Raw genomic sequence first — 16,369 nt, 5'->3', positions numbered from 1 at the left:
CTGAGTCCTTTCGTAAGTCGGACTCTCTGTTTGTGAATACGGATGGACCCCGTAATGCCCCATACACACGTGCAGATTATCTGCAGACTTTTGTCTGCAGACTTACCTTTTCTGTGTAGTGCAAGGGCCTGCCGGATTGCATACAAATTGAAAGTGTTTAGGTTTGACCTCATATTATATGGTTTTGGTAAGTCTGCAGACAAAAGTCTGCAGATAATCTGCACGTGTGTATGGGGCATTAGGGTCAGGCTGCGTCTGCGGTGACCATTTCTCGATGGATCAGACAGACACTGGTAAAGGCGTATTCTCTTAAGGGCAAGGTTCCTCCTTTCCCTGTCACGGCTCACTCTACGTGGGCGTTGAGTGCCTCTTGGGCTTTCCGCCATCAGGCGTCAGTGATGCAGGTTTGCAAGGCGGCCACTTGGTCGCCTGTACATACGTTCACCAAGTTTTACAGAATGGATGTGTTAGCATCCTCGGATGCAGCCTTTTGCCGCAAGGTTTTGCAGGCCGCCATTTAAGGAGCAGTCTACTTTTCCTTCTCCTTTATGGTTTTTCTGCAATTGAGCCCCAGTTGTTGCTTGTTGGGCTCCATGTTATTTTGTTGGCTATGTTAGCCATGGGAATTGCATTCTTTTAAGTTTGTCCTTTCCCCACCCCTCAGTGGTTACTGCTTTTTGACGTCCCATCTGTCTATAATTTAAAGCAGCAGCTACGTCCGTCGGTGGACGAAAGAGAAAATGGGATTTTTAACTGATTTTTAACACCGATGGACGTAGCTCCCACCCCTCTTTTCTCTGAAGAGTTGGGTTTTGGTTCTTATTCACTGCTTGCAACTAAACTGAAGATGCGACGGTGAGGCCAAGGGTAATAACACGGGGACCCCGCCCCCTGGGCATGTTAAAGCCTTTGGCTCTACCTGGTCACTCCTAGTGTGAGGGGCTTATTACCCATCCATCTGTGATTTAAAGCAGCAGCTACGTCCGTCGGTGGACTCAGAGAAATGGATTTTACGGTAAGTAAAAAAGGTCAATTTTTTTCTTCTTCTTTTTTATTACATTTTAATGCACAAAAACACAATATAATACCCAATTGTTTGGTAAAAAATAAGAGGTTACGCTGAGTAAGTAGATACCTAACATGTCTCTCTTAAAAATTGCGCACGCTAATGGAAAGGCAGCAGACTACGGTATTTACAAATCTCCATAGGCAACGCTTTAAAAGCTTTACAAGTTACCAGTTTAGAGTTACATGGGAGGTCTGGTGCTAGAATTTTTGCTCTCGTAAAGCGTTTGTGACAATACATCAAATGCGTGGAGCGAACACAGTTTACATTTGTGTGCATCACCTACGCATGGGTAGGCCTCTGCGTGTGAGCACAATGGAACAGGGGCGCTTTTTTTTTTTTTATTGTTATTTGATCGCTTTTATTGCGATCACAAAGAATGTAAACATCCCATGTTATAGCAATAGGCAGTGACAGGTCATCTTTACTGAGACATATGGGGTCTTTTAGATCCCAGATCTCTCCTCTGCCCTGAAATCATCTGTTTCAGCAGATGCTTTTTGCAAGCCAAAAAGAGCTTGTTTACATTCTGCAGAAATCGGAAGTGACAAAATACTTCCAGTTTCTAATATAGAGATGATCGTGGATGTTCTGGTCCCCAATCAACTCGATGATAAGCCAAGGGAATAGCCAGCTTCAGTCCAGGCTCCCCAGTAGAGCGGAAGGGCCTGGAGAGGCACCGGAGAATCGCCAGGCGAAACAAACAATACTGGAATAACGCCTGATACTGCAGGCATCATCCCGGTTCAACACTTCAAACTGCCACCATATATACTGTATATGTATTGCGGTCGACAAGTGGTTTTAAGATCGTTTCTACTTGAGATTATTCAGTAGGTTTATATAACATTTGAATTTGTTTTCATAATAATTTTTTCGGTTGTAAAATAATTACATTGGTAAAGCTAGTGACTGATATTTGTTTTACTTCCCACAGCCAGCAGTAAAGTTGCTCTACAACAGAAGCAATAACAAGTACTCATATACCAGGTATGGTTGGACACCTCCCAGTATGGGTCCTTGTTAAAACTGTGTAAAACAAAGGTATTCTTTAATATGCTAATGATTATAACCTTCTGACTGTTCTGGGCATCAGGGTCATCTCAACAAAATGAGGGACTTAAAGTGTTCTAAACCCACAACAGTAACATCTGTGTGTATATGCAGTAAAGCATGCTTGTTATACTTGTATACTCACTGTGGAACCTAAGGGGTTATTTTTACATTAGGACTGTTTGATCCTGTCTTCTGTGATCCTCCTCTTATTCCACTGTCCCCAATTTATCTCCTGTTTTAACAGAGCCTTCGAGGCGCTCTGCACATTCTCAGTTTAGTGTGCATTGCTAGAGAGTTTTTTTTTTTTTTCATGGGAGGGTGCATGTGTTCAGCACAGGGCCAATCAGCACTGTCCAGACCAGAGGGTCAGAGGTCCTGCAGCCTCATAGGACAGTCAGTAGAATAAAAACGTATACAAGCTTTAACCAGACACTGATAGAAGTCACAAGACTGCTATATACTGCTGACGAGAAAAGGTATTTAGCAGTTTATAGTTACTAAATTAATTGCATTTCCATATTCTGTGTACTATTAGAGACCAGATATAGTGAATGCAGGGTACTGGGTTTAGTAACGCTCTAAGATGAGTAATGAGAGTTTCAAACTGCCTGTTGCCTTGGCAGCAGTAAATGTATAATGCCAGCATTTGATTAGGTGTAACACGAGCATCTATTGTCAGAGAATGAAAGCTTCATTGAGATGGCCGCCAAAGTATGGGATCTTTGATGAGGTACTCTGTCTTCCAGTGAATGTTACATAATGGGTTTCCTTTAAACATTTCGCTATGACCATAAATTATTACTTTCAAAACTCTTATTTGTAGTCCTTTTGCAAATGTGTGTGGCAAATAAAAGATATGTACTTGTCAGGGCCTTGCTTGGCATTGTGACCTTTTGCCCAGGCACTTACAACTACGCAGCTTTTGTATTCAGGATTTTTAGTCTGCAGAAAAGCAATAGTTCTGTCGCTAATTGTGACTGATGTTGCTTAGTTTATGGGATGAAAGAGTGAGGCTAGCCATGAAGGTTGGGGGGGCTTCCAGTACATACTTGATGGTAAATCCAAAAGGGATTGTACAATCAGTTGAATAGTGTATGGGTCAGCCTAAGGTAGATGTTGTCAACAGTTAGCGTCCATCCTTTTTCTAAAAATGTAACCCAAGGCATCTCTGTTAAAATTATATATTACCTAGTCCTCCCGGCTGTAGATTTTCTAAACCGTTCTCATCAAGTCATTTTTTTTTTTCTTTCTTCAGTATGAATAATTTTGAATTCTATATTTATTTATTTTTTTTTCAGCAATTCCGATGACAACATGCTGAAGAACATTGAGCTGTTTGATAAGTTGTCCTTACGATTTAATGGGAGGGTTTTATTTATTAAAGATGTAATTGGCGATGAAATCTGCTGCTGGTCATTCTATGGTCAAGGTCGAAAAATCGCAGAGGTGTGCTGCACATCCATTGTATATGCTACAGAGAAGAAGCAAACCAAGGTATAGTGGCAAACTTTTTTTTTTTTTCATTTAATATTTTGGTCAAAAGTTGAAAAAAGCAGTACAGATATATAGTTAGGGCAGGATGAACAATGCCGTAGAAATACACCGATTTACAGGTTCAGTCACATCTAAGAGGACAAGACATATACACTGAACAAAATTATAAATACAACACTTTTGTTTTTGCCCCAATTTTTCAGGAGCTGAACTCAAACATCTAAGACTTTTTTTCTATGTACACAAAATGCTCTAAATCTGTGTTTAGTGAGCACTTCTCCTTTGCCGAAATAATGCATCCACCTCAATTATTAGATTGATTAGACAGCATGATTATTGCACAGCTGTGCCTTTGGCTGGCCACAATAAAGGCCACTCTAAAATGTGCAGTTTTACTGTATTGGGTCGAGACCCCGATGAGGACGACAAGCATGCAGATGAGCTTCCCTGAGACAGTTTCTTACAGTTTGTGCAGAAATTCTTTGGTTATGCAAACCGATTGTTGCAGCAGCTGTCTGGGTGGCTGGTCTCAGACGATGAGGTGAAGATGTTGGATGTGGAGGTCCTGGGCTGGTGTGGTTACACGTGGCCTGCGGTTGTGAGGCCGGTTGGATGTACTGCCAAAAACTCTGAAACTCTTATGGTAGAGAAATGAACATTCAATTCACGGGCAACCGCTCTGGTGGACATTCCTGCAGTCAGCATGCCAATTGCACGCTCCCTCAAAACTTGTGACATCTGTGGCATTGTGCTGTGTGAGCACACCTGTGCAATTATCATGCTGTCTAATCAGCATCTTGATATGCCACACCTGTGAGGTGGATGGATTATCTCGGCAAAGGAGAAGTGCTCACTTCAACACAGATTTTGCCAGATTTGTGAACAATATTTGAGAGAAATAGGCCTTTTGTGTACATAGAAAAAGTTTTAGATCTTTGAGTTCCGCTAATGAAAAATGGGAGCAAAAACAAAAGTGTTGCGTTTTATAATTTTGTTCAGTGTAGAATCAATGGATGTTGTCGGCACAAATTTATTTTTAAGTCTTATCCAGTAGGCAGTATAGGCAATTAACCCTTGCTTTCTTTTTTGCGCGTATTTCCAGGATGAATAAAATACCAAAAAGTTTAGACAAACCACTTACAGCACTTTTTTTAAAGTATAAAAAATCTATAATCATTTGCAGTAAAGGGATTGGCCTTAGGTGAAACAGAGAAGAAATAAATCCTTCATAGGTTGTTGTCCTGTATATCCTTGTAACTCTGAGGTGAAAAGGATTTTTCACCGTAAATTCAGACTAAAGTCAGAAATCCTAAAGCTGCATTCACATCTGCACAATACGATGTATCGCATTTTTCTTTTTTTTTCCTGCGACAGCATAGGCCAGCCCAGTAGCTTGAGTGGGCTGCCCAAATGTGCAAAAGTAGCTCCTGTACCTTTTTTCAGAAAACCTTGGCACTCTTGTTTACCTAGAGATTTAGCATGTTTCTGTGTCCCTGGCTGCATGTGTTCCTAGGTGAAAGTGTGAAGGGAGCCTGAATCGTTTGTTTTGATACTTAGGCTGCTTTCTCCCACCCCATGCCCCCAACAGAGAAATTGAGCAATATATATGAGGTAAAAGGGGAAGAGCAAGCTCCGTTATTAGCAGGTAGTGCCAAGAGGTGCCAACTTTTTAGCTGCTAGCAGCTTTTTTATTAAAATAACAGTCACTTTGAAGATGCCTAAAAAAGGAAAAGGTGTATGTGTGGGAGCTCCTTCATGGTGATGGTAACCACTTAAAGACCAGCCGCTGTGTATTTATAGTGGCAAAGTGGCGCTATTGCTCAAATCAATGTACCTGTATGTCATTTTGTTTAATAGCCACTAGATGGCCCAATCGCGCCGTGATTGGCTAGCAGGGATGTTGATCAACGGGGTCTGGCGGACCTGATGTCCGCTGGCCACCCAAGATCATCCCCAGGAAAGGCAGATCGCGGATCTCTGTCTTCTCCCAATCAGTGCAGTTAGTAAGCACCCGATAGGGACACACTTATCCATTTGATTGCCCCTGATGTTAACCCTTTTCCTGCCAGTGTCATTAGTACAGTATCAGTGCATTTTTTTTTTTTTTAGCACTGATCACTGTATTGGTGTCACTGGTCCCTAAAAAGTGTAAAAAGTGTCCGATATCAGACTTGTCTGCCGCAATGTCACTTGCGCTAAAAAACTTTACCAAAACCGCCATTACTAGTGAAAAAAAAAAAATTCCATAAAAATAGTGCATTGTTTGTTGACGCTATAACTTTGGGCCAACAAATCAAGATACATTTATTATGATTTTTTATTGGATTAAAATTTATGGAAAAAAAATAAATTTTTTAAAAAAAAATTTCATTGGCTGTGTTTTAAAGCACAAAATAATAATATATATTTTTTTTTTTTTTCAAAATTGTCGCTCCTATTTTGTTTATAGCACAAAAATAAAAACTGCAGAGGTGATCAAATATAACCAAAAGAAAAAAGCTCTGTTTGTGGGGAAAAAAGGACATACATTTTTTTGGGGTACAGCATCGCACGACAGCGCAATTGTCAAAGTACTGCAGTGCCGTATCACAAAAATGGCCTGGTCATTAAGGGGGTAAAACCTTCCGGTCCAGAACTGGTTAAATGGGTAAATAGATGTTATTCCTATTTACATAATGAAAGCGAAACTTCACCTAAAAAGGAAAGTTCCGCTTTTCCCCTTCCTCCCCCCTCCACTACTACGTTTGGAAGTGTTTTACAACCTCCTGGGACACATCACAGGTCCCAGAAGGCTGTGCTTCCATTCAGAAAGAACAGTGTGACTTGTACATGCGCATTGGGGATCCCAGCTGTGAAGCCACAGGAAGTCACAGCTAGCTTCCCACGAGCAAGATGACCGTACCGGGGACCCGAGCACCAGCAGAAAACCAACCCCGGTAATGACAGCGCTGGATCCCTTGACTAGTAAGTGTGTGTTAAGTCAGTAGCTACAGTATTTGTAGCGGCTGACTTACTTTTTGGAGAAATGACTGGAGCTCTTCTATAAATATATTTGCATTGTTTAAGTTTTTTTTTTTTTTTTTTTTTTCTTTTTTGTGCTTTTGAATAAAACTGAGCAATATCAGGTAACATTGAAGGAGTCATTCAGTCAAACACTTTGACAATTTTTAGGTTTAAAATAATGCTTCATAAACTTTACATGAACCCTATGGAGCGGCGGATGTCAGCAGTGAAATGTCCACTGACACCCGCTGCTATCCGATTCTATCCTGTCTGTGACATGCAGATGAATGGAATCCCTATTTTCCATCCGTCTGGAGGATCGGATTGGAAGAAAACGGACAGGCGGACCGTTTTCATCCGATCTCCCATAGAGGAGAACGGGACTCTGACAGGTCTGTCTCAGCACAGTGAGCAGATACAGACCTGTCATCCGCCTGCTCAGCGGGGATCGGCGGGTCAATACCCCGCTCAGCAAAACGGGAGTCCACCGGGCGGAAAGCCTGTGTGAAACGACCCTTACTTAAATTTGAGTCTGTTTGACTCAGTACTGTCACCAGGCCTAAGCGTAGATCCGGTAGTGGATTGAAAAGCTGGTAATTTGTGCACTTGAGCTACAAACGGTCCGTGTGAACATGACAATCTTAATAGAAACCTTAAGTATCTCCAGAATACATAAACATATTTTTTCTTCCGCTGAAAAAGCTGTAAACCCTAATTGAACTGCATATTGTTTGCTAACGCGCTCAATCATACCAGCTATGAATATTATTATTTAAAAAAAAAAAAAACTTGTTTTCATCTTTTGTTGGTATTCTTTGTTCTGTTTTGGTGCTGTTGGCCCTGCACCCTCTTTGCAGCCATTTCATGCCTAATGGCATGCTCTCTAAAAATGGCTGCATGGCATTTCTCATAGTGGGTTTCCTGATTGTGACAGCAGTAGGCTATGTCCATGTAATGCAAATTGACTACTTGCAGCCTCCATTGGAAGTCTGTGTGTCAGAGTAACAATGCTGGAGCACAATTTGGAGACAGGCAGAGTGTTGGCACCCTAGAACAGAAAGTACCTGGACATGGCAGCATCACTACATATTTTAGTGAAAGCTGCAGACTTTAAAATTATTTCAAATTACATGAAAGTATTAAAACTTGTATCAGATTTTAGTGGTTGGGTATATGTATACTTTATTATTATCCATTCATGTATTGTAATATAAGTTTCTCCTTAAAAAATAAAACAGTTTATTATTTTAAAGTGGTATTAAACCCAACACCAAAATCACATATTTCTCTTTAGTTTATTGACGGATACAGCTTCAGATCTTCATAACCATTGGGTTATACTGCACCCTACAGGAGTAGGACACTAGATAGAAAAAAAGTCTGTCTACGCCCATGGGCAGTCCCAGGGGGTATACTCCTCTCTGCTATAGGTACTCGGTTTTTTTTTTTTGCCTAGTCAGGAATAAGGACCTAGTTCCTTGCTGGGATTTTTGGTTCTGCCAGTTTTTTCTTTTTAGAAATGTTTTTCTCCTAGATTTTTCCTGTGAGATCTACAATCAACTGCCAGACTGGGTAACGGGCTGGATAATCTAGATCCAGTGGTCACCCCAGTCTGGGTAGCGAGCGCGCGCAGACCTCAGCGAGAGCTAGGTTGGCCGCGACATAGCCCCACTGGAAGGGGGGCTGGCCTGCAAGCTAAACGCCTCCAGAGTCGCAAATGACCGGGTCTTGGCCCGAGCCGACAGCCCCCTATTACGATAGAGAGTGGTTCTGTTTGGAGCGGTGCCTGCCTGGTTCCTGGTATGGGTTGAGTAGCTGTCCCCCCTTCTCCACCTGGAGGGTTTTGGGGTGGACGGGGGCCCCTACTTTGGACGGTCTGACCCCCCCCCCCCCCCCTCCACAAATGCTGGGGCTGTTTGGGCAGTCTGATCCACCTCCTGGGGTAGGGGCAGGGCGTGATGGGGGATGCTCGAACGGATGATCGGGGGGGTTGTATCTGGTGGGGGCTACTGCCAGGTCCCCTGTCCTGCCCGGGTCTGTCCTTGAGGCCTGGGTTCTCTCCTGGGTCCCTGTAAGGCTTGTGGTGCCGCCATTTTGTTGTAGCCTGTGTGTTTCTATACACTGCGGCCATGTTTGTGTAGTCTGGCGGCTATTTTGCGGTGGTTTGCCTTTGAAAATAGCAGCGGCCATAAAAGTGGAGCCCTGAGGGCAGCAATTTTGGCAGTGGGAGCCCCTTCTCATCCCCTGGTGCTGACTCCTTAATCATTTACTTCCTTCCTCCCCGCCACCTGTGGAGTGCAGATTATCCTGGTGGCTGCAGGTGCCTTTTTCTGCTGGGTGGTGAGTCTGGTGGGGTTCTCTCCCTCTCTGCTGAGGATCGCTTGGTGCTTGTGCCTGGTGACCAGGTGGTGCTGCCAGCGCGGTGGGGGGGTTGTCCCTTGCAGAGTTTTTACACTTTTTGTGGGGTCCCCCTGGTGACTCATGGAGTATTTGGAGCACATCTCTCCACCTAATCCCCTTTCTAAGGCTGCGGGGCTTTCCGAGTCTCAACCATCCATCGCTGCACTGACGGCCGTCCTGGAGTCCTTTGTGTCCTGGGTAGAGGAGGTCTTCGGGCGATGGGCTAGCAAAAAGCGCCCCCCCTTCCCCTGCCTCATCTGTCTTATCAGATTTTGAATCTGACTCGGCCGCCGCAGACGTGGGTCACCCTGCACGAATAGGCGCTGGTGGAAGCACTGATTGTATCTGTGCGTGAGACCATGTAGATGCAGGATGCAGCTGCGATGGAGGCGCAGGTTCCCTTTGGCCCTCACAAGCCATTCAGAGTGGCAAAGGTGTTTCCTTTCCCCACCTATTTTGACAGAATTGTCGCTAAAGAGTGGGGATGACCAAAGCATCCCGTGGGGTCCCCAAGTGCTTTACTAGGCGTTACCCCTATGAGGAGTCCCTTCTTAAGAAGAAGATTGAACAAGGCAACCATGATTCCGGTTGAAGAGTCCCCGGCCTTTAAGGATCCGGTTGACAGGAAGGCGGAGGCTGCGGTTCACAATATGTACACTCTGGCTGGTTCGGCACTGAGGCCGGTATTCACCATTGCCCTGGTGTTGCAAACTCTGATTGAGTGGGCTAAGCTTTTACGCAGGAAGGAAGGCAATGTGCGTCCAATCCTGGACCTCAAGGCACTAAACTGCTTTATGCGGGTGCAGAAGTTCAGAATGGAGTCCATTCGCAAGGTGGTGGCATCCCTGCATCAGGGGGATTTCCTTGCTTCTACCTGCACATTCAATATGTGTCGGTCACCAGCGCTTCCTCCGCTTTGCCGTGAGAGAGGAGCTTTATCAGTTTGTGATGTTACCCTTTGGTCTCGCCTCTGCTCCTCGGGTCTTCACAAAAGTGTTAGCCCCGGTGCTAGCTTTGTTACGCCAATGGGGGATCGCAGCACCGGACTACTTGGACGATCTCTTTCTGCGAGCGGAGTCTCCTCCTCTGGTAGAAAACCTGGAGACCACAATACAAACTCTGTGGGAGTTCGGCTGGATTCTGAATTCTCAGAAGTCTGTTCTGGTTCTATCCACAAAGTTGGACTATCTGGGCCTGACTCGGGACTTGGCCTTAGCCAGAGTGCTCCTTCCTCTGGACAAACTCCGGAAATTGCAGGCTGCAACTCATCTCCCCGCTGTCCAACAGATGGTCATCCCACCGGACTTGCATGCAGATGCTGGGCCTGCTGGTGTCTACCTTCGAGGTGGTTCCGTTTGCACAGTTCATACGAGTTCCCTGCAAAGGGAGATTTTGACCAAATGGGAAAAGACTCTGCAGTCCGCAGACAATCTGATCTGACTGAGTAGGGGAACAAAGGAGTCCCAGATATGGGTACTTCGTTCTACGGTGCTTCGGCTGGACAAATCCTTCCTCCACTTGTATTGGACAGTCGTCACCACAGATGCCAGCTGGGGAGGCGTCCTCGGAAAGCATTCTTCTCAGGGGATGTTGTCGCTGGAAGAATCCAGACTACTGATCAATGTCTTGGAACTCCGAGCGATCAGACTGTGTCTGGACCATTGGACGGATTTTCTTCAGGGTTGTCCAGTGCGCATTCAATCGGACAATGCCACAGCCGTTGCTTATGTCAATCACCAAGGGGGCACAAGAAGTGTCCTGGCGGCACTGGAGGTAGCCTTCATTCTAAGATGGGCAGAACGGTTCATTCCAGCTCTCTCTGCCGTACACATACCCAGGGTGGAAAACTGGCAGGCGGCTTACCTCAGTCTGCAAAAGTTGGACCAAGGGGAGTGGTCCCTTCATCCGGAGTTATTTCATCAGTTGTGTATCCGGTGGGGCACCCCGAGGTAGATCTGTTGGCGTCTCGGCTCAACAGAAAGGTGCAGAGGTTTGTGGCTCTGTCAAGGGATCCTCTGGCGGACACCAGACGTGCTGATGGTCCTGTGGTGTCAGTATCGTCTAATTTATGCCTTCCCTCCTCTCAAGCTTCTGCCAAGACTTCTACGCAGAATTGAGGCAGAAGGGATTCCAGTCATCTTAGTGGCTCCGGACTGGCCTCGCGAGGCTTGGTACGCCGATCTGGTGCGGCTGGTCGCCGATGTTCCTTTTGCAGCTTCCTCTCAGGGAGGATCTGCTGTCCCAAGGACCAATCTTCCATCCTACTTTACAGTTGGTGGCTTTGACGGCTTGGCTGTTTAATGGCAGGTGCTGAAGGATAGAGGTTTTCTGAGTCTGTGATTCCTACACTGTTAAAACCTAGGAAATCTACTTCTAGGAGGATCTACCATCGTATGTGGAAGACGTACATTGCGTGGTGTGAGTCTCTTAGGGTTCATCCTCGCTCCTTCTCGGATCTTGACCTGCCTTGAGTACCATCAAGGGTCAGGTGTCTGCTTTGGTGGTCCTTCTTCCAACGACCTTTGGCCACTCACTCCCTTGTGTGTACCTTTCTTCAGGGTGTCTGACATTTGCATTTCTCCAGTGCGGGCTCCGTTGCCGCCTTGGGACCTCCCAATTTTGGTTCTTTCGGTCCTCCACAAGCATCCCTTTTAAGAATCCTTCGGCAGAGTCCCCTACTTATGCTGTCCCAGAAGGTGGCCTTTTTGGTGGCTATCACCTATGCGTGCAGAGTGTCGGAGCTGGCAGCGTTATCCTGTCATTCACCTTACCTGGTGATTCACAGAGATAAGGTGGTTCTTTGCCCCTGTCCGTCGTTCCTTCCAAAGGTTGTCTTTCATTTGAATGAAGACATTGTTGCCTTCCCTGTGTCCCAGGCCTAAACACCCAAAGGGATTTGCTTGTCTTACATGCTTTGGATGTGGTCCGGGCAATTAGGGTGTACCTGGCAGCTACAGAGTCTTTCAGGAAGTCGGACTCTTTTTGCTCATGGATGGGCCTCGTAAAGAATTGTCCCCTTCCTCTGTGACCATTTCCAGATGGATCAGACAGACAGTGATTCAGGCCTATTCCATCAAGGGTCGGGTTCCTCCTTTCCCTGTTAGGGCGCACTCTACTCGAGCGTTTAGTGGCTCCTGGGCTTTCCATCAGGCGTCAGTGACGCAGGATTGCAAGGCAGCCATTTGGTCATCGGTACACACTTTCACAAAGGTATTATGAAGTGGATGTGTTGGCATCTGCAGATGCTTCTTTTGGCCGCAAGGTTTTGTAGGCTGCTGTTGAGAGGAACTGATCCTCTACGAGGGTGTATTGCTTTTTTCAGGTGGGTTCCAGTTGCCTGGTTGGCTACTGTTTAGCATTAGGAATTTTTTTTGCTTTTCCCACCCCTCATGTTTAACACTGCTTTGGGATGTCCCCACGGTTATGAAGATATTAAGCTGTGCCCTTCAATGAACGAAAGAGAAAATGGGATTTTTGATTTACTGTAAAATCCATTTCTCTGATGTTCATTCACCCGGCTTTAGATGTGGTGGCTACATTTTTTTTTTTTTTTTTTTTTTTTTTTTTTGTTTGTTTGTTTTCTTTCCCTTATCTGGCCAGTAAATCTGTTATTTTTTTTTTCAACACAAGCTCTTCTGCAAATTTATTAGTTAAGAGTGTCGAGACAAACCATTGACAAGAGTCTTTCAATTATCAGCTTTTATTTATTCATGTAGAACTTCTATTCTAAAGAAAACAAAATATTGCTGTAATTGCTTGTATAACCGCAATGTGAGCTGGAGTTTGACTTCCAATGTATCTAAATCTGCTAGTACATCTAAAACTCTCCCCAGAATAACAATGCTGGTGTCCAAAAGTGCCCCCTCTGCTCATTCATCCAGTGCAGGGGCACTGGTTACTGACCAGATCACCAGGTGGAAAGGCTAAAAAAGAAAACTAATGCACCTCACCTAATAATTGGTAAGCTGCAATAAAGTGTACACCCGATCAGCGCTCTCAGCCAATGGCAGAGAGCCCTGATCGGAGTGTTCTGGTGGTGGAGGGGGGCTGTCCCTCTGTTAGAACACAACAGCTCAATGGAGGAGGTTGCTGCACTAATGTCGGATCATGAGTATGGCATCTCTGACTGGAGCTGCCTTTTTTTTTTTTTCCTGCAAAATCTGTAGTGTGTACCAGGCTTAAGAGTCGGCAAGCTGTAATATAATGTTTACTTTTGATTTTAATACCACTTTAATCTTGATGAACAATTTATTATGTAGTGCATTTTATTTTGTTGTAGTTTTCAAGGATGCAAATAAGTTATTGTGTGCTGTTGTTCAGGTGGAGTTTCCAGAGGCAAGAATCTATGAAGAGACTCTTAACATTCTGCTGTATGAAGCACAAGATGGACGGGGACCAGATAATGCTCTGTTGGAGGCCACGGGAGGAGCAGCAGGTCGTTCCCATCACCTAGATGATGATGAGGAACGGGATCGCATTGAGAGAGTTAGGCGAATCCACATCAAAAGGCCGGATGACAGAGCGCATCTCCATCAGTAGGACTTGTCTTGTCCATGTTCATTGCATTTTTCTTTCCATCCACAAGAGATCTGTCTGCTTTCTTTAAGCCCAAACCCATGTGGGAAAAGAAGGTCTGTTGAGGTTGTTACCTGCTTGGAAGTTAAAGACCAGCCAAAACTGTTACACTTGATGGTGACTTATTAAAATCACAATTCCACATGCCTCATGATTGCTCGCAGGACCATCCTTAGACATTGGATTTCCCCCTCCCCTCCTGTAGTGGGGGAAGTTCGGTCGGACTTGGACAACCTACTCCTCAAAGAGCGCTTGGAAGTATCTGTATTCAAGTCCAATCCATCCAAGTTCATGCGCAAGTGGCAGCCATACGTTGCACAGTACCACCCGGACTTCTCCTGGCCCACTATGGACACCTGAAGGATGACATAGTACAGCAACTCCCCACCTTGACGTTCTTTTCCCCCTCTCCCTTATGTTATACACCCGTGACTTTCTAGTCTTATGCCGACTCCGCTTGTAAGTACCTTTTTTCGTCCTACCCCCCATTTCCCCCCCCCCCCCCCCTATCTGGCTGAAAAGTGCTCCCTAAACCCCTCAGGATGTGCCTCGAAGGTAATTTGTCTTGGTCGGTCTGCTAACCTGGTCCTTCCTACCCCACGCCCCCCCTCCTTTTGTTCCCCCCCCCCTCTCCTTGCCCCTCCTTCCCACATACCCCAGTTACCTTCTTCTACCTTTCCCACCCCACCCCCTCCCCTTTTTCTCTCCTCCCTCAAACCCCCCCCCCCCCTCCTATGCACCTTGAACCTGATCATGGCCCCTAGGTGCTGCCACCCTGGTATTATGGGTTCGGCGCCTTGGGCCCCCCCCTTCCCACAGATCCACAGTTGTATGATTCTATGGTTATTGTTCTGTAACATTGGTTTTTGTGGCTTATTCGTTTATTTTGTTAATGTTTTAAAACTCAATAAATATCTCTTTAAAAAAAAAAAATCACAATGAAGGGACAATGAATTTTGAATGTTTGCTTGTGTGGGGATTTCATCAGTTCTAAGTTAGTACTGGTTGAAGAGTTGTAAACCTGCAAATAAAGAAGCCACGTAGGGTATTACAGATGTGGAAATAAAGCGAAAACCTTATTCAAATGGACTGTTTATGTTGTCAAAGCATTGCTTGATATTCATTGGTACATGTCTGTATACTGTATAACAAACCAGCAAACCAATATTGTACTTAGCTCTGTGGAGGTTTCCCTTGTTAGTCAGTTTTTATTCAACTGTTCTTGCTGCATTACTGTTCAGCTCTGACTTTAACACATGTACAGTACAGAGATGCCTTTATTACTTTTAACATTTTGACTTTTAAGTCAACTATGAACCTTTTGTGGCTTTATAGCAATCATTTTGGGATGTATCCTAATCATCCACACAAGCAATGCACCTTTTAAGTATTTGACTTTCTTTTTATGTGAAAATGAATATTCTGTATATTTTCCTTTTTGTTTTTACATAGCCTTGGTTGTTTATGTGTATTAAATAATTTATATCGCCCCATGTCTTTAATAAACTTAACTACAGACTCTGTTTTATTCTTGAATTTGTTTGTGTACTTTGATGCATTCTATAAATTGGTATTCCTGTGAACAGGAGGGAAAGCCATTTCCTATATTGTACCTCATATGCAAATTGTGGGGAGACAATGTTTTTAAATTATTCTGTTGAAATGGGGGTGGAACTAATGTCTCAGGTGAAGAATATTTATGAAGTATTACACTCCAAAGGTGCTAAAAAGCTTCCATTGGCTGAGTTGTATGAATTTCTCTTTTTTAAAGCTGATTTAGAAATCACTTTGCACCCAGCCACTGCAGATATGTGGCCGAGTGGAAGCATTGTCATTCTGGGAGGATGCACCCATGCTTCCCTTCATTTGTGGTGGTCATGTGCTGCCTTGAGGCCATGCAATGGCGTCATCTATGATTGGCGCTGGTGATCTTTTATATTTACTGGAATAAAACTTATTCAGGGTAACAAGTGTATTAAATATGTATTAAAAGTGCTTGTTAGTGAATTATTATAATTAAAGGTAATAGATATATTTTAAAGTGCACAACTCAAATTTAAAAAATATTTCTGTTGCTTATTGATAAATAAATATATGTATATGCCGCCTGATGACGCACAGATGCGAAATGCATTGTGGTTACTGACAAACCCGGAAGCAAAACATACAGGCATTCGTAGCAGAGGCAGGGACGCTCGCCGACCGCCGCACACAGCACAGTGAGAGGAAAAACTAAGAGGAAGCTGCAGATCCTCGGATACGATTCCCCACTACTGAAAGTTTTTTGTGTACTGCCGAATTGCCCAGTGCCAGGAGGGCACAACTAAGAGTAAGGGACCAACTGTATACCTTTTTATTTTCAAATAAAGCATACAATATTTCACTATTGGAGGCTTTCTTTTTATCTTTATGCGGACTATATGGTCCATACATGCCTAATGTAGGAGCAGATATCCATCCCAAAAGATATCGAGGAGAGGTCTGATCCACCCAATTAAAGGGATCACAGGCGTTGGGAGTCATTGTGACTCATTGGAAGCTGGTAAGAGGCCACGTGTGTCACACCCCACCACCTGAAGCACTTTAAGGAGCATACTTTTTGCACGAATTACAGAGACACTTGTTATACAATTAATATTTTTTCACTGGAGAGCATGAATTTAGTTGCTTATATTTGATGAGTTTTTTATGCACGCACTATTAAGCACTTTTATTTGCTTGTTGCACGGAATATTATATATTTATATAAGTGATTCACTTGTTGCATGTACAATA

At 44.3% G+C, this 16,369-nt stretch overlaps 1 protein-coding gene across 2 annotated transcripts in view; it reads left to right on the top strand.

Moving 5' to 3' along the window:
• Positions 1–13,712, top strand: part of KCTD10 (potassium channel tetramerization domain containing 10) — a 49,199-nt gene extending 35,487 nt beyond the window's left edge. For both annotated transcript variants that reach the window (XM_082264120.1, XM_082264119.1), the window contains exons 5-7: positions 2,004–2,056; positions 3,421–3,616; positions 13,340–13,712. In XM_082264120.1, coding sequence (XP_082120246.1) covers positions 2,004–2,056; positions 3,421–3,616; positions 13,340–13,558 — 468 coding nt within the window. In that variant the 3' untranslated portion in view covers positions 13,559–13,712. The remainder of the gene's footprint in view (positions 1–2,003; positions 2,057–3,420; positions 3,617–13,339) is intronic.
• The last annotated feature ends 2,657 nt before the right edge of the window (positions 13,713–16,369 follow it).

This window comes from Pelophylax lessonae, assembly GCF_965119305.1.
Source record: "Pelophylax lessonae genome assembly, chromosome: 1".
Lineage (NCBI taxonomy): Eukaryota > Metazoa > Chordata > Amphibia > Anura > Ranidae > Pelophylax > Pelophylax lessonae.
This window is presented reverse-complemented; position numbering and strand designations above follow the sequence as displayed.